This window comes from Phalacrocorax aristotelis, chromosome 2 (genome assembly GCF_949628215.1).
Source record: "Phalacrocorax aristotelis chromosome 2, bGulAri2.1, whole genome shotgun sequence".
NCBI classification, from domain to species: Eukaryota; Metazoa; Chordata; class Aves; order Suliformes; family Phalacrocoracidae; genus Phalacrocorax; species Phalacrocorax aristotelis.
In genome coordinates this window covers 53,166,433-53,191,480 of record NC_134277.1, presented here as the reverse complement: position 1 = coordinate 53,191,480, position 25,048 = coordinate 53,166,433, and the positions used below count along the sequence as shown (strand labels likewise).

General features: G+C 44.3%; 1 protein-coding gene across 1 annotated transcript in view; it reads left to right on the top strand.

The window, feature by feature from the left end:
• The window catches only part of EEPD1 (endonuclease/exonuclease/phosphatase family domain containing 1), a 65,672-nt gene extending 41,275 nt beyond the window's left edge, over positions 1-24,397 (top strand). The window contains exons 4-8 of the mRNA XM_075083586.1: positions 12,044-12,154; positions 15,517-15,651; positions 16,951-17,083; positions 23,593-23,787; positions 23,896-24,397. Of these exons, the coding sequence (XP_074939687.1) occupies positions 12,044-12,154; positions 15,517-15,651; positions 16,951-17,083; positions 23,593-23,787; positions 23,896-24,095 (774 nt within the window). The 3' untranslated portion in view covers positions 24,096-24,397. The remainder of the gene's footprint in view (positions 1-12,043; positions 12,155-15,516; positions 15,652-16,950; positions 17,084-23,592; positions 23,788-23,895) is intronic.
• Positions 24,398-25,048: the final 651 nt, after the last annotated feature.

The following is a 25,048-nucleotide window of genomic DNA, read 5'->3' as shown; positions in this document are numbered from 1 at the left end:
CAGTCTCCTGAGTCTCAGGCACTCTTCTAATGCCAAGATGATCCTTCCTCTTTGATGTGAATTGTTTCAACATGTACCCCAGAAATGCAGTTGGTTCAGGACTGGGCCTTTGTGTGCGTATTTTTAGAAGCCATGGTCCTCCTGTACAGTGTGAGCCCTGTCTTGCAATCTTGCTTTGCTTTGGAGCTATGGATTAAAAAAGATTGTAAGGCAATTGGCAACAAATTAATTAGTTGCTGTAAATGAGTTACCTTTACTGCCTGTTCTTAGAACTGTCCTTTCCAGAAAAAGGTTGACCTCTTTGAAACCTAAGTACATTTGGATGTCCTCTAGAGTCAGATAAGGAAACAGCGGTCTCACTTTCAGAGAACAGGAAAAGGAGATGTAGACTTGGCCACTGACTCACTCGGGACCTTTGATCTATGCCTTCCAGCCCTGTTGCTGTCTCATTTTTCCCTTCCCCATTCCCAGAGAAGAGAGGTGGAATCAAGCCTCTCACCGTACCCTTTGCCTAATTCAGCCTTGGGACAGACTTCAGCATAATTCATCAGCTGAAGTAGGTCCCCCTGCCCTGTTCCTTCAAAGCCACCATGGAGTCAATGACTGACCACTACAGAGTGAAAGGAGATTACTCCAAATCATCGAACTGGGTTTATTTTAATTCTTTTCCTTACCTTATTCCCTATTACTTGCCCTTCTGCTCTCCCACACCCTTCCTACATTTCCCACTATCTCTCTCCCTTGTCTTGCTTGTTTATCTGAGTGCAGGTAATAATCAGGGGTGCAAAGTCTTTTTTCCAGACTTCCCCCACCTGGGGTCAAGAAATCTCAGGGTGGAGGGGAGTATAGCTGCTGTTGTGAAGGAACCATTTTTGGCTGAGTGGAGCTGGAAACAATGTTGACATCATTTCTTAGAATATGGGAGGCTTCTCCCATCCACTAAATGGACTTAGGAACCCTGCAGCTGTACAGTATTTGCCTTTGGCCTTTCACTTCTTTTCCTTCTTTCTCTAGGAGGGATCTAGGTGGCTAGAAGTTTAAGGAGATGTATGGGTGGACCTTATGGCTCTGGCTGGCTCCATGATAATGTCAGTAGCTCTCTGCAGGGAACCTATGACTACTTTGTCTTTCCCTTCTGCTGCAAACTATTGTCAAGTGGACAGCACCATTAGCAGCACAGTCTCTAATCTACTAGTATGTCTGGCATCTTTGATCTTGGTTGGATTTTTTTTTTTCCTTTAGTTGCATTGCCTGTCTCTTTTCTGATCATCAGTGGACTTCAAAGAACAAAACACTAGAAGCCAGGCAATACACATCACTGGGAGTCATGGAGAACGTGGGTTGCTCTTAAAATGCTGTCCTCTCCTTGCCTAGAGCTATGCCTCTTGGAGAAGCGGTGGTATGGAGACTGCTCGTTAAATGAGCTTGGCATTCCTTTGTGAGGCAACTAGTCCTATCCCTGGACAGAAGCCAAACTTACCCATTAGTAAAATTATTCTCTACACTTCCAGAACTAGGAGAAAGAGCAAATATGTGTTTACAAATGCTGGCTTGTATTTTAAATTTTGTTCGTGGGTGGTAGAAGTAAATAGCGGTCCTTAGTCCTTTTTTCCCCTGGCTTGCTTCTAGAAGATGTCAGAATGCAAAGCAAGTTCATGGAACAGGACCAGTTCTGAATACTCAGCAATTTTGGGGAAGGGTGGGTTTTTTCCCTTTTTCATAGACTGACATAGTTTTAATGTCGGCCCAAATAATTTTTGGTTAGTTTATGTGGATTACTTAATGCTCTCTGTGGGCAGCCAGAGTCCATTGCATCTGTTAGAGCAGAACTTTGGTCAGGGTTGGAGGACAGTCCCGTAGACTCTGTGGAGGGCTTGCTAGTGGGTGAAGAGGGAAAACTCAGGCAAACCTATAAATAAATAATGTGCTATGTCAGAGAGGATGCAGTATCAAATTAGGCTCTTTAAATTAAGGGCTAGAGGTATGAAAAAGAATGTAGATATGTATGAGAATTTTTTTAAAAAGGTGAGATGACATGTCCTAATGTAGCAGCCTGGAAGAGATCCTCCTAATAATAAGCATCCAAAAAAAGAATTAAAGAAATAGAATACAAGACATTTAAATAAATTTACAGGAGGTGGCACAGTGTCCTGTATGGTGGTGTAATCAATGCCTGAAGGAAGAATAAATATATGAGGCTGGTAATTGTTGTGAGTCATATTATATATTTTTCTCTTTCTTGTTTTTGTGTTCTTACCATGGGAAAGAATGCTTGCTGTAAGCAGAGATGTAAATCAGTTGGGGAAAACAGTAATACTAACAGTAGGAAAGAAATGGATGGAAGCAAAATGCCCAGTCAATAACTATCTGTGATTCAAGGCTCTGTAGAGTTGGCCAAACTGTGACCTTGTAATAGTGACAGCTGTGCCTTTTTCCATGTGTCACAGCAGTTTTCTTAACGCATTGCTCTTATTCCTTCTCATACTGCACATCAGCACAGTCCCATCTGTCTTTACTGCCATGTATATGCCAGAAGTGCACAATCTAAAAAAAAAACAACCAACCAAAAAAAACCCCCAAAACCAAACCAAAACCAACAAAGAACTCCAACTCACTTGCCAACACCTCTGGAAATGAGTGTATTTTTATCATGGGTAAGGAGAGAGACCTAGTTATCACACATGCTTACGCAGCTTTCCTTGATTAATAACATATAAAATTGATTTCCCTGTTCGCTTTCAGCTTTGTTTGTTGTTCTTTTGTATTAGCACATTCTTTTTCCTTCTTCTTTTCCTCTGGCCGAAGGCAACGTGCACGTAAGGAGATCGAGATCCTGGCAAATCAATATAGATCACTGGTTGGTTTGTTTCTTCTTCTTTTTTTTTTTTTTTTAATTAGTGAACAAGAAACTATTTCTTATCACTTTTGGGTCTCATGTTTCATGGGATGATTTTCTATTTGCTTTCCATATTAAGGGCTAGGTTCTGATAAACTGATTTTCACCTCCTGTAGTCCTGGTGGATACTGGGTGAGTAAGGTTGAACTCAGAGCATTATGGTTTTACACCACACCGCAGAAATCGATTCCGGAGTTTCATGTTTCATGAGAAAAGAATCAGCTTAGGGATTAAACAAACAAACAAAAACAAAAACAAAAACAAAAAAAAAAAGGGGGTTGCTAGGAAGCCACTGACTCCTGGTTGCCTGGTGCCTTTTATGTAGTCCAAATGAGCACATAGCTTAGGTCTCCTGTACCTGCTGCAGAGTCCATGGCCATGCAGAGTGGTGGCCGAAACGGGTCAAAACAAAGTATGTGTGGTCTGGGTAAATGTGCAATAGCTCACTCTGTGCAAGGCTTGGATCCCACTGTGTCAGTCACTGCTTGAAGAAGTAGTTGTAATTTTACACTTATAGTAGTATTTCTAAAATATCTGATGCCACATTGCTCTAATAATCTCAACGGTACCTTTCCTAAGCATACACCTGTGTTACCAGAGAGATGTATTTCTGGTGGCAGAAGTGGCAGCAAAATGCAGCTTTTTTTCCCTGCTTTGGAAAAAATGAGTTGGGGGGAAAAATACTTGGAAAAGCCCATGAGTATCTACAGCAGACAACATAGTAATAAGTAAATAATTTAGTCATAGGGTGGCTATGAATTGAGCACAGCAAACCAGTTGAGCAGACTGTTTTATGACAGCGTAGGGAAAGTGTTTGAAATCAACCACCCATCTCTTGTAAAAGCAGCCTGAGGAAAATGATAGCCTCATAGTCATGAGGGCTTCTTTTTAGTCTTCTTTATATCACATCAGTTCCCTTAGCATGCCATTATTGCTGTTAATGATTATACCACCTACTTATGCAGAATAAAACACTCTTAAAAAGGCTTCAAGAATAAGTTGCGAAGATTTGTGACCATCCTTGACAATCTCTTGAGCTTGAATTCCTGTATTCTGTTTAAAAATAAAAAAAAGTCCTTAAGGATAAGGAAAGAAGTAGTAGGAAATGTCTTCTGCAAAATGAGTGTGCCTGAAGTATAAGGAAAAAGCTGGGCTTGTGAATGGAAACATGAGAAAACAACCAATGGAACTTCTACACGGAGGCTGGCAAATATGGGTGCTGTCTTCCACGGGAAAAGGCAGCATAAATTTCCATCAAGCATATGTGAAGACACCTTACCGTTAAGTGGAAAACTGGATGAAAGATGACACATATCCCATTTTGACAATAGGTAGTTGCGGATGCTGTAATTCTTCACTAGTGGCCCCAGCACTTAAAACATGTTAGGAGAGTTATTACATTGCCTTTTCAGTTGTTGTTTTTTCACTGCTCTGCACCAAAGGTTACCATGTCTTCCTTCTGAAGATCTATAAAAAGACACTGTTTATATAAATAACCACTTTTGTTTCGGATGAAGGTAGGAGAACATGCCAGTGAATGATCTGTATTGTTGTCCTGGGAACACTATGATTAAAGGTGAGCAGAGAACTGGTTTTAGCAGCTACAAGCTGGGTTGTTTTTTTTTTTTTAAATCATATATTCAAAGATAAAGACTGTAATTTCCTCTCGGATATTACAAAGAATTGAGCAGTTGGGTGGCTGTGGCGAGCTGTAATTCATCTGGGAGGTCAGTGTAGAAACTCACCACTAAATTTTTCCAAAATAGGTACTTGAAAAGGAAAGCAAATAACATGGGAGTACAAACTTAGGCTCCTACCACTCCCCAGCCGATCCTGTAAAGACCAAATTAAAAAAAAAATCTGATTTGATTCAAACAGGTTTGTATATGGAAACAAATCATTACACACTTTTGATAATTGAGATAATGTTAAGCTTATCAGCATAATTATTTCCCACACATTCATGAAGAACAATGGGTGAGTAACACAGCAGCGGCAGGAGAGAGGCGTGTGTCCAGCTGGATTCACATCCATGGGCTGGTTCAAAGCTTATGAAGGGGCTTAGATACCTGACATGGGAAATGATGTCTTCATTTGAAAAACTTTCCAATTCTGCCAAGAGTCATTTAGCTGCTATCTAACCCCAGGGGTGCCTAAATGACAGAGTCTTCTGATGCTTTGCTTTCATGCTACTCGGGTAAGCAGAGTGGTGCCTCTCTGCAGACCCAGAATTATCCCCCTCTGAAGCAGGCAGAGTGGACATGGACAGCTTCGTTTCTCGCCTATGTATAGTTGGGCTTCAAAAATGAGCCTGCCTCATCCTATCTCCTCTGAGGAGCTCAATCCCAGAGCTTTCCTTTTTTAAGTATTAAGCTTAGAAGTGGTGTTTGCAGCAAAGCTGGGAGTTCAGGTCACCAAGTGGCTCCTGGGCAGCGGGGCTGCAGTATGGTAAATGTTTGCTCTCCAGTCCATAATGTGGTGCCTGGAGCACTCATTTAGGAGTTAAGAATCTGATCCCCCAAGGAAGAAAATCCTTCCTCTGTGGGTGTCTGTCTGAATTACTGGGATCCTCTTTAAGAAGCAGAAGCAGCACATTTTCCAGGAAAAAATGAGTCCTGCTTGAGTGATGAAAAACCTGTAGGTGCCTGCCTTCAGAAGGACCAGGACTTGGGACCCCAGAATGCATGCACATTAGCCCAACAAATGAGCTCTGTATGTCCATAGCGTGCAAAGGCACGTAGAGGTGATGACTGTGCCTATAGGTGCTCTATTATTTCTGAATAAAGACACCGGTTGAGGATTTGACTGTGCTGACGGGCTCTGCCTTGATTTCCCTGCTCACAATGAGTTTTTAGAGCTCTTTGAAGGATGCGTTAGATAATGTTTGTGAAGAACATGGAAGGTGGCAAGGATTTATTTGGTCATCAGTCTGGATGTTTTGGTTTAACTCTAGGAACAACAAACCAGTACATAAAGGATGGGAAGGTATTGCCCCTGGTCTCAATGACACAGTGCAAACAGGACACATCAGCATGCAGAAGGGGCAGATAAGCTTTCCAGGAGTAATTCTGTTGCAGCTGCACTTACAGTAGATTAGTACCTTATCTCTTTTTTTTTTTTTGGATTCTAGAATTTTTCTCCTAAACTTTATAGGTTTTTTAATTATTTCTTCAGCTCTAACTTCATTGTAGAATTATGGATAATTATGTACAAGAGGGAGAAGTAGATAATTTTTTCCAACACAAATGTATAGATGTGGTTGAGAATGAAACTGATTCCCTGGGCGGGGTTGTTCACCTTTGGAAACACTCATCATTATCTATCAGACTGCCATCTGCATATCTGTCTATCAGACTGCCATCCACGTGCCAAGTTTTATTTGCCTTTATGTAATATCAATACTTGAACAACACGAGCAATAAATATTATGCAATCTTTAATGAAGTCTTCCTAGAAGGGACTAGTTGAATGGGCATGTGAAAAATGTTCTATCTTAACATAGGGTGACCCCGACTTTCCCTTGTGTTATTTATATGGTTCCTCTGAAGAGACTTTGTTGAGTGTATCTCCCACGCCAGTGGATGCATCTGTTTCTTGCGTGTGTATTTTTTGGCTACTTTTGCAAACAGGAAAGGGATACACTTGAGGGAAAGGCAAACAAGCAGTGAAGGCCTGAGACAACACTGTTGTCAGTGGGAAATGGGATCCAATGTTGAGTCTCTGTTTCAGGCTTCAGCCATAATAATGCTTCCTTCCCTGCTGTTAGATGCAGTTATAGGTGAATCCAGGTGTTACTGAAAGGCCTGATGCTCCTCCGTGTCCCCTTCCTTAGTTGCTCCTGCCTGCGGGAAGTGGATGCAGTGTTGTTCGGATCCAGAAGTGCACGGAGCATCCTGGCCCTGCTGCGTCTTGCATCCCCTCTTGACTTGCCTTGCACGGCCACGTGTGCCTGCACCAGGACCTTTCCTTACCCCTACCTCAATAGCCAGTTCAGTAAAATACAACACCCACGAATCTCTCCACGTCCTAACTCTGCCTCTTCCTCCTCGCAGCGTGATCTAACAAAACATTCCTCTTCAAGAGCATCTGTGTCAAATCAGGATGCTTTGCTTGAAAACCAAAGGTGTTGATGTCAAGTTCTCAGAACTATTTGTAACTTTTCTGCTCCCAGCTTTCTAGGTCATGTCTCATTAGGGTGCACCCACTGTAGCTGTGTCCTCTATGTGGTAGATTGGCTTAGGATTACAAGTATTCAAGTCTGCTTTTTCAATTGGAAATAAGTACAGTCCACTCAGGTGAATAAAGAAAGGATAATGTGCATTTAATTCCAGGAATGTGATTTTTACCTTATACAATACCCAGTGATGCAGCAGGGAGGGCATATATATATATTAAAGGATGGATTAAAAAAGAGCAGTGCCAGATGGTCTCACGGCCACTGTCAATTTTGTTGTATCTTCTATCAGAAATATATTAGGTTATGTTTCAGGATGGGAGTTTTATTGGAGAGGGATGGGGGGCTTCTCCTCAAGTGTCACTGCATAATTTACAAGGCATGTCTTAGAGCTCTTTTGTTTACCCTTTCCTGAAGCACCAAGTTGGTCACTGGGAGATGCTGTGTAGCACGGAACAGCCCTTGCCTTGGTGTTTTCCAGCCCATGACCTGCAGATTCCTGCGGTCCATAAACTACTAGAAAGAGGTCCCTCAAAAGTAACATGAAAGTGAGCCTGCTACAAAAAGACTTAAATTTTTCATGCACAGGTACAGATTCCTACTTCAAGATTTATCCAGGATCTACAATTTGAAAAAAGGTGGTCAATTTTGTCCTAATAATATAGTTTAACATCTTTTTGCTGGTCAGGGTCTCATTTTCAACTACTGCCAGCTCCCACACTCGATCTCCCAGTCTCTTTCACCATGACGATGTTGAATTTTTACTGACACCTCCGTGTAACTGAAATGCTACAGAATTGGTAGAAGTTTCAGTTGCACCTCCAGTACTCATTAAAGCTGCTCCCTCTAGTGTCTGTTAAAGGAACTGTGTATATGAGACATTCAGAAATGGAATATCTATTCCCTGGCTCTCATCCCTCCTCTTGGTTAAGAGGAACCAAAATCACCTTTGCTTTGATGAAGTAAGTTGTTGTTTACCTTTACTGCAGTGCCCTTTTGGCCTGAAAGCTTCTGTGGTACTTAACCAAAACAGACAGTTAATTGCTTTGAGTGCCTTTCTAAAGTTCAGGTGACGATTACTGCACCAAGACATACCATACCATAACAACAGGCTCACCCTGGAAGCTCCTCCTTGCTGTTCTTCTCTCCTTGCCCTCCTTACAGCCTCTGCATTGACTCCAGGTCTGAAATGAAAGTGTCCTCCAAAGAGGAATCACTGGCTAATAAGAAATGTGTAATTTATTAAACCCTCAGACATTGTTTTCCTGGGTCACGTTTAGTTTCCTCAGGGTTTAGGAGTAGCACACCCTCTTTTTGAGCAAAAGATGCTCACCTCAAGGGAGGTCGCTGGCTCAGTGTGGTCCCCAGTGCTGATATTACAGGAGTAACACTTGCAGGCAAAGATTTTCAGCACAGTTGTGTTGTCATCTGGAAAAGATGACCATGCTGTGCCTCGTTCAGGACTGGCTGCATAAAAAGCACCCCAAAAGAAAACAAAGATTAACCCAGGACATCTTGAAGAAGAGGTGGTGAGATCAGTTTGTGGGCTACTGCAGGGTGCTCACTGGCAGCTCTCCTACTGTGCAGTTATTGCACTGGAAGAGATTTAACACATAAATTAGATGCTTTTGCTGGCAGTGCTTGAGTGCCTTGGGGAGGCAGGTAGGTGTGTTAGGGAGTCTGTAACCCCTATAGGATCTCCAGCATATGCCAGCCCAGCATGTGTTGTTCTCCCTGCTCCCAGATTAATCCAAGCCTTCCCATTGCCTTCCACTCTACAGTCCCTCCTCAAATGTGTGTTTCTCCAGCTTCTTCCAACCGCCCTTCATTCTTTTCCAGTGTCAGTCATAAGCTCATTCCTGTACCGGTCTCTGCTTGCGGAGGGGCTGGAAGCAACAAGCACCAGCTCCTTATCAGGGTGGACAAAGAGCAATTATGTCTTTGGATCCTCCCTTCTTGGGAAAATGATGTGTTGCTGATGAGCAAAGGCAACGGGGCTTGTCCCAGTTCCTGGGGTGGTGGCCCTTGTTGGCACCTTGCACACCAAATGGGGGCAATGGGCAGGTACCTGGCACAAAGGGGGTTGACTTCTCAAGAGCATAGGCTGGTCTTTGCCTAGAGCATGCCTGGAGCCTGGTGCTGCCATGTTCCTGCTCCCTGGCAGCATTGCCTATCCCACAAGAAACAGAACTCGGCTGCAAGAGGGACCGTGGCAGCATAGGTGTAATACAGGGCATCCCTGTAGATAAGCCCTGGTGCTGTTGGTATTATGGTATGTGTGTGAGTTTTGACTCGGTATGCATAGGATTTAATGAAGAAGCTGATTAAATGTCAGGAAACTTGCAGCCTGAAAGGCTCTAGAGAAAAACAAAACTAGGAGGATTTTGGACCAAAAAAACCCCTGTTGTTCTGATTGATTGAGACTTTAATTTTGATTTTTCTTTACCACTTGAAGAACTGCTCCTCAGAGGGATTGCTGTAGCTCTAATTTAGTTTTGCAAAGGAGGAAAGGCATTTTTTTCATTCCCAATGTGGGCTAGGAGCTTGTCTGTGTATTTTTACTGTACAAGAAAAAGTGTAATGTTGTTTGACGTTGGGTTTTGTGGGCAGAGCAGCATGATTTGAGAAATGCCCTTTTCATTTCAGAAAAAAAACATGACCTAAGTAAGTATGCTGTCACAGCTTCAAAATCTGTCTGCCTGTAAGCCCTGGAAAATGGGCACAGATTAAAGTCAGCTGCTGTAGGCCAAGTTCTACATTGCTGCAACTGTACCAAGAACAGGCTGATGGCTTTTTTTCTGAACAAACCGTGTAATCTCATTTGTCATCTTTTTGTTCGAGCAAAGTTAAATCAAGTCCTTAACAAAACTCAATTTGGAGGAAACAAAATATTCAAACTGGTCGACTACAGATGCTCTTTTTAATAAAGTGATGGTTTCTGTAGGATTTATTCAGCCCTGTCAAATACTTTGTGCTGGCTGGACTTTCTAGGCAGCTGCAACCCAGAGATAAGTTAACTCTTTTGTCAGGTTACAGCTGAACTCCTAATTTCAACAATTTTTTTTTCTGATTTAAATTATTTAAATGTTAGAAAACTCATTCACCAAACTCATGGTGTTTAAAGGCATCAGAATGACATCAGGAATGAATAATTGTTACTGCCGTGATTTATTGCGTTTATTAGGGTAGCACATGGCAAGCAGTTCAGAGCACAGCTCTGTTCCCAGGCCGTGCAAACACCCTGCGTGCCTCTTCATTTAATAAATCAGCCCAGCCCTCGCACTGCCTGAAGGTATATAACGGACAATGCAATAACATGGTGCATTAATCTTGCATAAGAAGCCGCAGCCAGTCTCTACATTTCAGAAAACTGCTTTAAAAGGTGTGCAAAGCATTTTTGCCTCAGTTGTGCAACCAAAATTACTCTCAGCCTTCTGAGGCAAAATAGGGATGCTGGGTTGCGTATATCTGAGAAGTCAATGCTTACAGCTTCAGCCTCCAGGATGCTGAACTTGCAGACAAGGCAGTTAGTGAAAGAGCAGTTTAATTTTTGAAACGAAAGGTAAAATAAACACGAGAATAGCTGTCCCGACGTTTTGCTGATGCCCACGTAGGAAGCACTTCTATCCATGCAGTTGATCACTGAAGCTCTCCAAACTGTGTTTGGCATATCCCACTGCAGAGAGTCACTGTGCACAGGAGGTTATTGTTTGCCTTAAAAATCCTTCTTTGTTAAATTGCTGCTTGATTTGGAGGGACATTCTGGATACGTGATTTTGTCTGAGGATACTCTTTCACTGTGAAAACCTCTGCATTTCAACACAGTTTCTCCAGTGTCAGATATAAGAAAATGATGCACATTGAAAGTCCCTGGTGCTCTTTCACAGTGATTGCTTTTTATTAGCCTCTTTCCCCGCAGCCGGAGTGGCTGTGTGTTGGCCCTTCTGCGCGGCCGGGCGTTCAGCTGCCTCCTCTCCCTGCCAGCCTCCAGCCCGAGTCTGCCTGGACCTGACATCAGCTTTGCGAAGGGCTGGAGCTCCTCCTATTAAGCTTTATTTTGAAACTCCTGGCAATAAGAATTCCATATTGTCTGCATCAAGGGGTTTCAGATTCCAGATTTTCCAGGGCTTAGGGGGAGTGGGGGTGTTGTTGTTTTTAAATTTTATTTCAATCTCAAGATGTTACCCAGGTGGACTTGGGGGCTTTTCATGGTGTCCACAGTTATAGTATCCCTGATGGGGATACTATATATAGTGTCTGTCAGGCATTAGGGCACAGCCTCTATAGCTCTGACTATGTACTTGAACACATAAGGGTGCCTGAGTGCTGTGGCTGTACAGCAGTATTCTGGAAGACTAATGCCTCTGCGGAGCATCGGAAGGATCTGCTGTGTGTCCAAGTCTGCAGCTGATGCCTTCATGCATGGGGAGTCTCAAGCATGTGTCCCCGGTGTAAAGTCAGAGGACCCCTAACCCCAAAATGCCCGCTTCTGAGGTGGCCTACACTCTTCCTTTTGTGTTGTGCCGGCAGCCTCAGTGTTGGAGCGGAGCCAGCCCCACTATGAGGGCTTCCTGCCCCCCAGGAGGATTCAGGTGGCTACTTGTGGAGCCCCTTGAGGGGTGGGATATGGTGCAGTCAGCAACTTTGGAGGCAGCACAGGGGAAACCCCTTTCCAGTCAAACAAGTAGCTTTGGAGGAAGAAAAAAAAAAAGTCTGAGGGAAAAATGTTCTACTCACAGCATTTGCACTAAGATATTTTAATTTTTATTTCTCTCCAAATAATGTCCGGTTGGGGGTGAGACAGCCTGGGATGTGACCCAGACCACCTTCTTTGCGAGCCTTCAGGGAGGCCAGAGAGCACAGCCTGTGCTCCGCGGTGTCTCTTACTAATGACTTGCTACATGCTTTATTTTGCACTTTAAAAAAAACGCTACAAAGCTGTTCTTTTTTTTTTCCCTCTTTCCTCTCTCTAGTTTGCTATGGAGCTGAACCAGCCGACGCTGCCAAACATCCGCAAGTGGAAGGGCCCTAGAGGATGTTGGAAGGGTGTTGTTTCCGAAAAACCCTCGGGCCAGCTACACAAGGTACATTAATCCCTAAGTTTGATCTTTGGCTTTGCTTTTTTTTTCCCCCCTCCAAGCAAAGACATATTTTGAATCTGTTTAAGGCAAAATGTTTTGCAAATCTTTTTTGGCAAGGTTCGCATCTCTTGTTTTTTAAGCTGACTCTTCCTATAGCTTTCAATTTGACTGTGCGATTGATTTTTTGGAGGAATTGTTTTCCTCAGCCTGTGGCTGAGGAGGAAGATGTGTGTGTTTGGGGGAGGTATGGTAGATAAAACCAGTATAGAAATATAGAAGAAAGTCTACACATTAGGATAAGGAAAGAGTCCTTGGTTTTGTGCCTGGCAGGCTGCCGTACTTCTGAATTTTTTTTTGTGCTAGTCAGCTGAGCTTGTTCCCTAGCACAGCAGCGGCTGGCATTCAGAAGAGCTCCCCATTTTCCTAGTTTGCAAGTAAGGACCCCGCAGAGGGGCCATGCAGCTTGCCATCCTCGCCTAGAAGAGGAGCTTGTCTTGCACATTCTCCAAAGTGCTCTGCACAGGTGTTTAAAATGCTGTGCGGTCTATTTGAAATCAGCACCATGCTGCACTGTGCTTTTCCCTGCAGTGTCTTATGCTGTGGGAATATATATATATGCACTGCAGTGAGGTACTAATTTATAAGGTGGTGACAGCTGCACCTGCTACCCTTGACGGTATTGAAGGTATAGCTACATTGCTCTGTATACCACTAACAGTGCCCAAAAGCAGTCTCTCCAAAAGGAAATCTCTCTTTTTTTTCTCTGTAAGGGTATTAATGAGATTTCAGAGCAAGGTACTCCTTGGGCTTGAGCCTGTTTTTGCTGAATGACATAATTCTCATGATGCAGTTATTGCGGCACAAATACTGTTGTGGGGTGGAAGCAGGAACCGAGACCTGTCATGTAGTGAATGGTGCCTAGCAGTACATCAGGCTGTCTTCATCTATTCTGAGCCCTGTCATTATTAAAGACATACCTATGGTTGTATCCCATAATCACGTTGCTTAGAATCCACGTTTCGTTAATCTGGCTTTTCCAAATCAAGTTGTATCACTGTTCACACCTGAGGCTGTTGTTGGACTCTTGTGTTTTGGGAGGCGCAGCAATTTTTGCTGCTGTCCTGAGTAAAACCCAACAGTGTCAACTAACAGGAGGGGAAAAAAAACAAACTCAAACCAAAACCCACCACCTGAGCAGCGCAAAGATTGGACTCTAGCTACCACTAGAAAGATGCAGAGCGTCTGAATGTGTCCGAGGTTTAACATGATTCACAGTTAATTCCAATGCAGAGTGCAAATCCCCTTCAGGACATTTTTATTCCTGGCTGGAGTTTTCCTTTGGGATCTCTTGTTAGGCCAGATCATTAAAACACTGAATTTAAAAAGTTGTACAAAGTTGTTGAAGTTGTTCACTCTGCTTTTCCTTTTTTTTCCCAATAATTTTTAATAATTGTCTCAGAGTTTCTGTGTTAAAACCAGAGTCTTTGGTCTATTTTTTTCCTGAGCTGTATTTCCAAAGATAACAATGAAAGCTTTGACTATGGGCTAAGTAATTAAAAATCATCATCTACCTTGTTTTACTGGTAAGGATGTAAGGATGAGTGATTCCCCAAATTATGGGAAAAGTCTGTGGCCAAGCTAAGAATGGAAATATATCTACTGACTCTTCCTTTTAGCTGCTTTAACAGAATATGGCTGTGCTGGAGAATCTTCCACTAAGCCAAAAAGTCTGCTCTGGCCCTCACGTTAGTTGACAGGTCTGTCAGGTTTGAACGTTGTGTACACAAGTGCAGTACAGTGAAATAAGGCAGTGTAACCCCAAGCATATAGCTTCTTTGGCACAAGCTGATCTCAGGATGCTCCTTAGGGCTAAATAATGCAAGATGGTGGATGGTGCTTCAGGCTTGTATTTCCATGTGTGCCAGGCATTTGGCCTTCAACTAAGCAGTGACTTTTGACCACCATGTTGATGTGAAATCTGGAGCCAGGGAATAGCAAGCAGCTGTTGACAGCAGTTTTATTCTTCCACATCTTTTCCAATAGCAGTTTTCAGACCTTAGACTTCCAACTGGTAGAATGATTTTATCAGTATTTTGGAAGTTAATTATCTAAAGGAGCAACCAAAGGATTTTATCCAACCATAATACTGCCTTTCAAGGCTCACAGGAAGTCAGCTGAGCAGATAACACTTGTTTATTGCAGCTGAAATGGAAAAAAAAAAACTTCCTTGTGGTGGATTTAACTACTATTTGCTAAGGGAAGCGGGATTGAATGATACTAGTGAAAATGGTGTCTGGGTGATGGGAGGAGAGGCTGACAAACTTTGAATTAGATACTGCTGCTGGTGCGATTGGGGCAGGCAGCTTGCTGAAAATGCTCTTTCTACCTCCTGAAGTAATAAAAAAAACCTCATGCAGAATCATAGAAACAGAGCTGAAAGGAGCAAAGAGCTGAGTGTGAAACGTTTGAGCTGGAGAAGAGACAGAGAAGATTGGCGGGGCTGAGAGGTCTAGACCAGATTTCATGCCAAGAGACTCAAGGAGCCTGGATATTTTTAGCTTGCGGGTGACAGAAGACTGTAAGATGCTGTGTGGCATGGGAAGAAGGAACAGCAATGTGCAGCATCATCTACCGCAAGCCCTAGCAGTTGCCCAGTGATACTACAAGGCACTGAGCTCAGGGTTGAACAAATAATCATCTGGGTAATAAACTACCTCGTTATTGACCACACTCAGAAGAATCTGATGCCCTGCCTGGACTAGGAGGAAACGAGGACTGTATCAGCGTAAACACTTGAGAAGCAGCACCTTTATCTTTCACCCCTGCAGTGGTCCTAAATGCACTCCCCCTGTATAAGATAGAACAGCTTATTAAATCATTGGCTGGACCAAGCAGTGCTAAAGTTACCTGGGTGTCTGATAGCCAGTGTACAGATGCAAGGGGCTACAGGTAGTAGAGCAATTTGTGTTTCAACCTTGGTGCTCTCAGTTTTCAGGGAAGTCATGGGGATGTCCAGGAAGTGTTCCTCCCACATCTGGGGGGGGGTTGGCCAGGGTGAGATAAAGAAGCGTTTCCACCTGTCCTCTTTATCTCCTACTGATAGCCTAGGATGCTGTTTCTCCTTTACGCTTGTGCACAGCGAGTTGGGCTTCCTGCCCTCAGCAGACGCCAAGCCAGGACATAAACCTGCATTGTCTTTTATTGCCTCTGCATATTTTGAGAGTGATGTACACCACTGCCAACAGAAACAGTGGTACTGAAACTTGCGGGTGAAAGTTTAATCTAGGGGGCTGCATTCGGGCAGAATGTTTTGCTTTTACTTTCTTACTACTGGCTTTTCTCTTTCTTTTTTTTTTTAATTCCAGGGGGTTGAATATTCTGGCTTCCTCTGGGATACAACAGCTGGCATTGAACTAAAAGATGCTTCATCTCAGGAGAGTGCACAGACTAACGGCAATGGGAAGAACTCATATCCGCACCCGTATCTTGCACATTTCAAGGTAACTGCTGTTGCACCAGCCGACCCTTGCGGAGTTTAGCTTTTATTTAAAAAACTTGGGTGAGATGGAAAGAGACACAGTTTTCTAACAGATATAAATTTGCCTGAGGCTGTAACCCATCCATCACTTCAGCACTGTCTCATGGTTTAATTATAGAAGGGTGCTTAGTGGGCCTTAATACGTATGGCAGACCACCAGTCAGTTCTTTCCCTTGCTCCTGTGGGAGCAAAATCTGCCGCAAGGGAGCATTTGGGCATGTGAGGGTCAGTGGATCTTCAGTAGCATCCACAGCCACCGAAAGCATGACAGAGGTCACTGGTCACCTTGTTCTGCTTTTACCAAATTAATGCAGCAAGGACAAGGAGCAGCCAGCCACAGGGTTGTGATTCTTGTCAGTGCCACAGATTGTGAGTAGAGAGAGGTAAGTGTAAGCAGAATGGAGGCAGAGAGAGAGAGAGAGAGAGAGAGAGAGAGAAAGCACAGTGCTCCTGAGACACTCAGGCTGATCTATCTTATGTTGCTGGCATACTGCAGAGTTGCCATTTTAACGCTTTTTCACTAGGCTGAACTCATCTAAAAGAACATCCTGCTTTTTGGAAACTGTTCTCGTACATATGCTTGAGGGAGCATACAAGCAGAGAGAGCCCATCTCTGCACGGGCTGTTATGGAGAGGTCTAGTTTGGGGAAACTGACATCTCTGGTAATGCTTTGAAAGAAGCATTAATAAAATAATTGTGAATAAACACATTATTAATAATATTTAATAATAATTAATTAATAATCTAAATAGGTCGATATTAGGAGTAAGTATTACTTGTGCCAAGTGAGTCCCAGAAGGTAAGTGGAAGATAGCAGGGAGCCAACAGCTCTTTTGAAGGTACATTAAGCTTCTTGGTTAGTCTCTGGGATGGGCCAGGGCTAATCACAAGAGAGTAGTAATGAGCCCATGTAATGACCATGATATTATTTGTAGCTTATTAACAAATGGATTTGCATAAACTGATTTTCATAAGCAGCTGGCTTCTTTCTGCAGCTGTGGTGGAAAGAAGCTGTTTGCATTTGCAAACCAGTTTCCCCAGAACTGAGAGGGTGCCAGGTTATTGCAAAGAAAGCTGCAAAACACCTTCCCCCTCTTCATCCCAAAACCAAGACAAACACAACACACCACATGCGTAGCAAAGTGAGTCCTAGTCACCCACATTTGCTACCGAAAGTACGGGGAACAGGCGCGTGGTTTTGCTTTGTGACCTTCCATGTGCTGTCTGCGTGGCATTGATACCTCCTCCTTCCTCCGCCAGGTTGGGATGAATGATCTAATGCTGGTTAACCTTCATCTGGCCTTGTCACCCTCGTCAGGAGAGAATACCGGGAAGAACCATGACAGCCACAAACTGGCAGCCTTTGCACAGACTTTGCAGGAGACTCTGAAAGGTAGGGCAGTTTTTGTCCTGCCAGCTATCACATGCATGCTGGCCAGTTTATCTAATCAAAAGGAATTTTTTTTAAAAAAAATAATCTATCTCAGTGCGAGTTTCACAGATATCCTCATCAGCCTTGTAATTGTATTTACTGGTATTTGAATTTGAATGATGCATCATACGGTGGCAAATGTGCTTTTCCCTTGCTCATTGTCTTATTGTCTTTCCTAATTAACACAAACAACACAGGAGATCATAGAATCATAAAATTGTTAAGGTTGGAAAAGACCCTTAAGATCATCGAGTCCAACCGCTAACCTAGCACTGCCAAGTCCACCACTAAGCCATATCCTCAAGCACCACGTCTACCCTTCTTTTAAATACCTTCAGGGATGGAGACTCCACCACCCCCTGGGCAGCCTGTTCCAATGCCTGACAACCCTTTCAGTGAAGAAGTTTTTCCTAATATCCAGCCTAAACTTCCCCTGGTGCATCTTGAGGCCATTTCCTCTCATCCTATTGCTTGTTACTAGGGAGAAGACACCGACCCCTGCCTCGCTACAACCTCCTTTCAGGTAGTTGTAGAGAGCGATAAGGTCTCCCCTCAGCCTCCTCTTCTCCAGACTAAACAACCCCAGCTCCCTCAGCTGCTCCTCGTAAGACTTGTTCTCCAGACCCTTCACCAGCTTTGTTGCCCTTCTCTGGACACGCTCCAGCACCTCAATGTCCTTCTTGTAGTGAGGGGCCCAAAACTGAACACAGTACTCGAGGTGCGGATCCTACTGGCTTTGATGCCATTTTTCAAATGAAGTTTTTCTGATTTTACACTACTGTAAGAGCAAGTTCAGCCAAATAAAAAAAAAAGTCACCAGGATTAAGACCCTTTTTGAAGTGCTTTGTGGAAATGACACCTACCTGATAACAGAATAGAATCATAGAATGTCCTGAGTTGGAAGGGACCCACAAGGATCGTCAAGTCCAACTCCTGTCCCTGCACAGGACAGCCCCAAAATTCACACCGTGTGCCTCAGGGCACTGTCTCAGTGCTTCCTGAATATCGTCAGGCTTGGTGCCGTGACTGCCTCCCCGCGGAGCCTGTGCTAGTGCTCCACCACCCTCTGGGGGAAGAACCTTTTCCTAATATCCAACCCAAACCTCCCCGGGCACATCTTCCTGCCGTTCCCTCGGGTCCTGTCACTGGTCACCAGAGAGGAGAGATCAGCGCCTGCCCCTCCTCCTCCCCTTGTGAGGAAGCTGTAGACCGTGATGAGGTGTCTCCTCAGTCTCCTCTTTGGGCTGAACAAACGAAGTGACTTTAGCTGCTTCTCATACAGCTTCCCCTCTAAACCTTTTACAAAGCTTAATGTTAAGCTTTGTTAACATTAAGATTATATTAATATATTATATATTAAGATTATAATTATAATGTTAACATTAATGTTAACATTAAGAACAAAGCTTAATGGCTTTTTTCCAAAAGAAATAGGTTCTATATATTTACTTTTTTGATAATTGGAAGTACTTTGGAAAACCAAATGCAAATCAGGAGATGGCTGCTAATAAGAAACCAAATCCTGCTTTAGTACCTCCATGCAATATGCAGGCTAATTTTGTTGATTTCAAATAAGTTGCTCTGGTTTGACACCAGCATTTAGATCGGAATTTGAGCAATGTAATAGGCAGCTGAATTTCTTTACCTCATTTCTGATAATTTGCTTCTTTCTTTGAAGCTTGCAGATTAAACTCAATTTCTTATGAAGCAGAAAAGCACATTTCAGATTCTAATTGTTGCTGATCTTGTTAAAGGAATAGAAAAATCTAGCCCTTTGTTTACTCCTTAACAAAGACACAAAAGGGTTACAAGATTGTATGTATGATAATTTTCAGCTTGGCCCAGTTTAGCAAGGCTGGTCACTTGGAAGCATTAATATCCCTCTTGTATAACACAAGAAGTATTCGCAGTTTTTGCATCTTCTATTGTTTTTCCTTTTGAGCTGCAAGAAGTCAGTCAGAGCTGATTTAAGTATTTGTCCACGTACCTTGAAACTGGAAATGATGAAGGTAAACAAAAGGATCATTTGTTTAATCCCCAAAGGCTGAACTGAGACACAGATGAATGTGTAGCTCTTCCAAAGTCAACAGAGTTGCATTTCCACTGCATCTAAATTTAGACTGTCGGCATTAGGGCTTCTCTTTCTTTCATGTGTTTATTTTCATATGGTAGGCACGTTACTGGAGCATGCTTGTTCTTGGCTTAGTCTTTCACAAAAGAAGAGATTCATATTCCTCCTAACTTGTGGGATGCAGGTCTTGTTTCCTAAACAAATGAAAGTACACACATGTTACTTTGAGGTACTGGATTACCTTGCCAAAATTAATGTCATGCTTAAAATTACCGCCATCCTTCAATTTCTTCCAAACGAATCCATAAAATATGAGTAATAAGGACTGATTTGTCTGTGGGTACTGCAGTAAATTTGAGTTTCTGCTCCCATTTTGCTTAGACTCCTACTCTGTTGTCTTTAGTTCTTAAAAAGAGACGTGTGAGCATCTGAGGAAATTTGGTTACTATCCTCAGCCTCCTGTCATGCAGAGCTCTAGTGTCCCCATATTTCTCCCATCAGACCCGTGGGTCCTGGTTCCTTTTTCCCCCTCTTTCTTTCCCTTCAGCAGTACAGGAGAGAGGCAGTGGCTGTTGGGTGCTCATAGCTAACCCTTTGCTGCAGCCCTTCTGCCTTCTCTCAAGAAGTCCACCAGCTCATCTTCAGTGTGATGACCATGGGCAGCACACACATGCTATTCTGGATGTGCTGGTAGTTCTTGGACCCAGAGACCAGGATGTTGGCTTAGTCATCTTCTCCCATCCAGCTTGGCCATATTCCACAGGTTACCCATGCATTGGGCGCTAGGCTGAAAAGACCTTTGAGAGGCAGTAGGGAGGCTCTTAGCAGCTGATGTGCCATCACATCCTTCTCATCATCTGCTTCTCACTCTCTCCAGGAAGGATTTGGGGGTGTAAGGGTCTGCTTAATTCATGAGGGGGCTCATTCAGGGCATAGGAAAGTCAGGGAGAGTATCCTACAGGTGTCTCTTCGGACTGCCATGAAGCAAAGGAGGCTTTCCCCGTTCCTGCAGGAAAGCAGATTTCAACACTGCAGACTTTCTACAGGCACTGGAAGTCCCTCAGCTGATTGCATTGGCACACGGGTGTTCAGCCACTGCAGCACAGGGCTGAGTTACAGCAGCGCTTTGCTTTGCTGGCCGAGAGCCACCTGCAGACACTGCTAAAAGTCACTGGTGCTTCGGTGAGTTTGCAGATGCATTTGCAAACAGGCTGGACTTTTCTTCTCGCCTGAGGAGTTTTCTGCTGGCAAGGGCAGGGTTGCTTTGAGCCCAATGGGTCTGAAAGCATGTGGGAGCACCCATGAGAGGTAACAGGACACAAACCTGTCTGCTGCAGGCTGTCTGCCACCACGTCCCACCGGGCGGAGGCTCTGGGTCCTTGTGGGACACTGTAGTCTGTGGGAGGGATCTCTGCAGCAAAAGGTGGGTTGGTAAGGGAGCGCTTGCTGCTCTGTCCTATGGGAGGAGAAGGAGGACCACATTGCAACAGCTGAGGAGCCTCTGGCTCAGGCACTCTCTGCTGCTCAGTCCTGTGGAGGTGGACGAACGAGCCCTGCCAGTCTCAAACTCCTGCTTGCTTCAAAGGAGGAAAATCACATCACAGCCTCAGTAGTATTGTCTCGATTTTCTTTTTTCCCCCATCTGATTTTAACTGTGGACATTGTAACCGCTGTTTTCAATCAGTTACCAACTCTCATTATGGGCAAGGGCGTGAATTCTTCCAGACCTTTTGCTAAGTTTGGCCAAGAGCTGTTAGGGCTGATCCGTTAGACCCGAGTGCTTCAGCTGCTGTGTGGTGCCTCTCGGCTGCTCCCTGCCTCAGCTGAGGGTCCCAGGGGCCACCGATCAGGCGAAGTCACGTACCCAGGAGGAACCAGGCAGGTTTGCTTCTTTCCCTGCTTGATGTCAGTTGGGAGCTGCAGAAGGTGGACAAAAGATGAAGCTGCTGTGTGTGGCGTTGCTGTTGCAGGAGCTGGCAGAGGCAGGAGCAGGGCTGAGAGCGAGCCAGGACAAGGGGAAATTAAGTTGGTGGTTATCTAGAAATTTGGTGTTGCCTGCTTTTCCTGCTTAGTGCAGGGCTGCCCAGCCTTTTCCCTGGTGATTTGCAATCATGGGGAGCCCCAAAAACTTCTGCAAGAGGGGACCAGAAGCAATCCTTTCCCTCCTCAATGGCAAATCGGGTTTTCGCTTCTTCAACACACCCCAGCCAGTTCCGTCTGTCAACTTTACACTGCATTTTGATTTTATGCTTAGTTATTCTGCATGCAAAAATTTAAGTGGGTGAAGAATAGAGTAACTCCCTCCCAGTGCATGCCGCAGGCTAACTAACTACCTTCTTCTGAGCACATGTCTAGGTGCTGGGTCATTTAGCCTCTGCCTTTCTAAACTGTCCACAACAGAGCAGTCAGTTAAAATTTTCCCTTGTGATTATGTTTTGTTCATAGGTTTTTCATGCAAGGGAAATCGGCTTGAGGATTTACTAAAAGAAGTGCAAGTACTTTAAGAATAGAATACATTTTGTGCAGGATCAGGATACTGCTGTTAAGTTCCCTGCCTCTCTGTCATTTTTAAACGCCCCCACTTCCCCAAGGATGTGCTCCAGGGGTTTCTGTAATGGCTTTTCCCCACTTATACAGCCAAGCTGAAAGCATGGAAGGAGCTGAGTGCTGCCTTGGCCATTAAGCAAGCATTAGTCCTGTGTGACTGAGATGGCGCAGTTGCGTTTCAGGCTTCCTGGTCCTGCCAAGTGAGAGATCTTGGGTTTTTGCCATGAGATGCACGCAAAGCCACCAGCTCCCAGCAAGCACTGTTGTCCCATTAGACAAGCACTGATTTTCTTTTGGGTTCTGATGGAGCTTAAAAGAGCTTAGACTCACGTTTGGGTTTTTTGTTTCTTTTAAAGGTGGGAAGGCCACTGTCACAACACTTTATGGAACATTATTTAAACTTCCTGTCATTTCCAATATTATTTGTGACTTGCAAAGGGAAGGGTAGAGAAACCACAAATAGTTTCACTATTGTTTCATGGCCTCTCTGCATCTTAGGAAGCAGCGTGTTTTAAATGATTTGGTTTTGTAAGTCATACGCTATCAATCTCACTTCTCTCCAGCTCTTTCCCAACGCGTCTGTCAAGCAGTGCAAGACAGGAGTGGAATAGATTTTGTTGCTTAACTTGCGCTCCCTCTCCTGGCTAGCTGCTTCTACAGCAACAGCTGGCTTATCTGTGAGCACTAGGTATGGTAAAGCAAATCCATCTGTCCACGCCTTCTCCCTCCACACTTCAACTCCAGGAAGGAAAGGGCTTACAGAATCTCATATTTCTTGTCTCTGAATTCAGCTTTGGGATAAATTTTAGTGCATTTTTTGCCTCCTTTTAGCATCTTCCTCCTTCTCCAGGACCAAGCTGTAACGCAGCATCTCTGAGCAGCTATCAGCATTCTTGAGTTTGTCTTACCAGAAATTTCTGGCAGTGGTTTGAGATGGGCACTGGGACATGTGTCCTCTTACCCCACTGCACAGTTGGGATGTCCCCATCTGCAGCTGTGGAGCTAGGAGAGCACACATTGTGGATATGAAATTAGGAGTTCCCTTTCTCACTTCATTCGGGTTGGAAATAAAATGTAACAGAGGTAATGCTCTGTTCACATGAAGACAGGATTTTTTTGATGAGCATTTGAAGTAATTCCCTTTGTTTCTTTGAAAATTCAGCCCTAGACAAAATCTAAGACATCCCAAGTTCAGCAGTATCCCTTCAGTCAGCCGGGCAAAGGCAAGCTGCTGTAGTCAGGGAGTGTCTGTGTGGTTTGTGAACTCATCGTCTGCCGTCAGGATTGCAGGCTGCTCCTCGGGCTTGTTCCTTGGGCTTTCTTAAATGCACAGGGTTAGAACGAGCACTGCACTTTTGGGACTCAGGTATATACCAGCATAAGTCTGTGTCTTCCTGGGATCCTCACAGAAGTATCCTTGACTCTTACTGAAAATCTATAAAAAGACAATGTCAGGACAAGCTAAAGCTAATATGTGTTTCTTGCAGAAAAAGAAAAAAATAAGCTTACAAAGTCACAGATTTCTAAAAAACTCTAAGACCAGAACTGCTTGTGTTCAAGTTAGTCACTATCAGTGAATAGCAAGCAAAGGACACTAATATAAATGAGATGATACTTAAAAACAAGCGTGAAATGTGTACTGGCCATTTTTTATTGTCATTAAGAGAATGGCCATGAGTAAATAGCCAGTGAAAAAGGCTTTAAACAGCATTTCTTTCAGGAGGTCAAAGTAAAGTCATCTTTGCTAGTTGGTATTTGTATTTTTCCTTCTCCCATTTGTCCTTTCTCCCTCTTGTACTTAAGCGACGGATGTCCATTTCTTCCATTCATTTCTATTTTTTCTGTTTTCTAGGAGAAAAAGACGTGATCATCCTCGGAGATTTTAACCAGGCCCCAGACAGCAGCGACCACGACATCCTGAGGAAGGAAAAGTTCCATCACCTGGTCCCCTCCAGCACCTTCACCAACATCAGCACAAAGAACCCACAAGGGTCCAAGTCACTGGATAACATCTGGATCAGTCGGAGCTTGAAAAAGGTTTTCACAGGTAGAGCTGCTTTTCAGTGAGGATGTGTAACCTTTTGTTTGGTTGGAAGCATGCGTTGATTTTGGGCAATGTTACTTACCTCTTTCTCTGTGATTCTTTTTCATGCAGGCCACTGGGCTGTTGTGCGAGAAGGCCTTACAAACCCATGGATCCCTGATAACTGGTCCTGGGGTGGGGTGGCTTCGGACCACTGCCCCGTGCTCGCTGAATTTTACCTGGAAAAGGACTGGAACAGGAAGGAGGTGACGCGGAATGGGAATGGGGTGACGGTTGAACGCAACGACTCCCACACTAAGCACGAACGATAACGTGAACTTGAGGGTGCCTCTTCTGCCCCCCAGGGAGCAGTCAAAGGCTCTGTTTGCTCGCGGCTCAGCGGCGGAGCAGGACTGCCTCCCCCTCTCCCTTGTTCCCACTCTCCTCCCTGCACCTAGAAAGCATCAGCACTTGATTTTCGTGGCCCTGACTTCGTGCCCCTCCTGGACAGTTGTGGGGCATCTCAAGGCAGCGGAGCAGCCTGCAACTTTTTCTGGGGACACAGTGGACATTTCCACACCTGGAGATTTGGATGAGAATTGTACAGCTAATAAAGTGTACTTTTAATACTGTACAGGATCTTTGCTAAAATGCAGCCGAGCAGGGCTTTGCTGTGAGGGTGAGGGGGGAGTGATGGTTATTTTCCTTTGCCTCCTTGTTAACTGAGGGAATAAGAGAGGCCCCAAAAAGAGAGACACCACGGAAATTCTTGGCAAGTCACAAATGCCATTCAGCACTTGCAAAAGCTGCTGGAGCTGGTCCCTACATGACCTGAAATGAGGCCTGAGTGGTCCCTTGGACTCACCCTGGAGAGGCCCTGTTCCTCCGCACCCCCACATGGATGTGGGTGCCCGTTGTCCTTCCTCTCTTCTTATGCTCCTGGCAGGGTGCGTTTTGCCCCAGAAGGGCTTCCTGGAGCTGGACTTTGGCTTTTTGTTTGGCATGCAGCATTCAGCGTTGTTTATTCCTTCAGGAGCCCTTCAGGAGCTGGGAAACCACCAACTTGTCCCTCTGCAGAACCTGGTCCACGTCTCCAGGGCCCTTTGCTTTGCTCCCTCTTGGGGATCTCACAGGAAGAGCCCTGGTCTCTGGCCCTGCAAGTGGCATCAAAGAGGAGATGTAGCCCTGAGTCTTTGTCTAGCAGTTGGCGTTCTGAGCAGGGCTCTGCATCGGGGAGAAATAGGCCATACGTTGGATGGGAGGTCTATAGATAGCCCACCCTCAT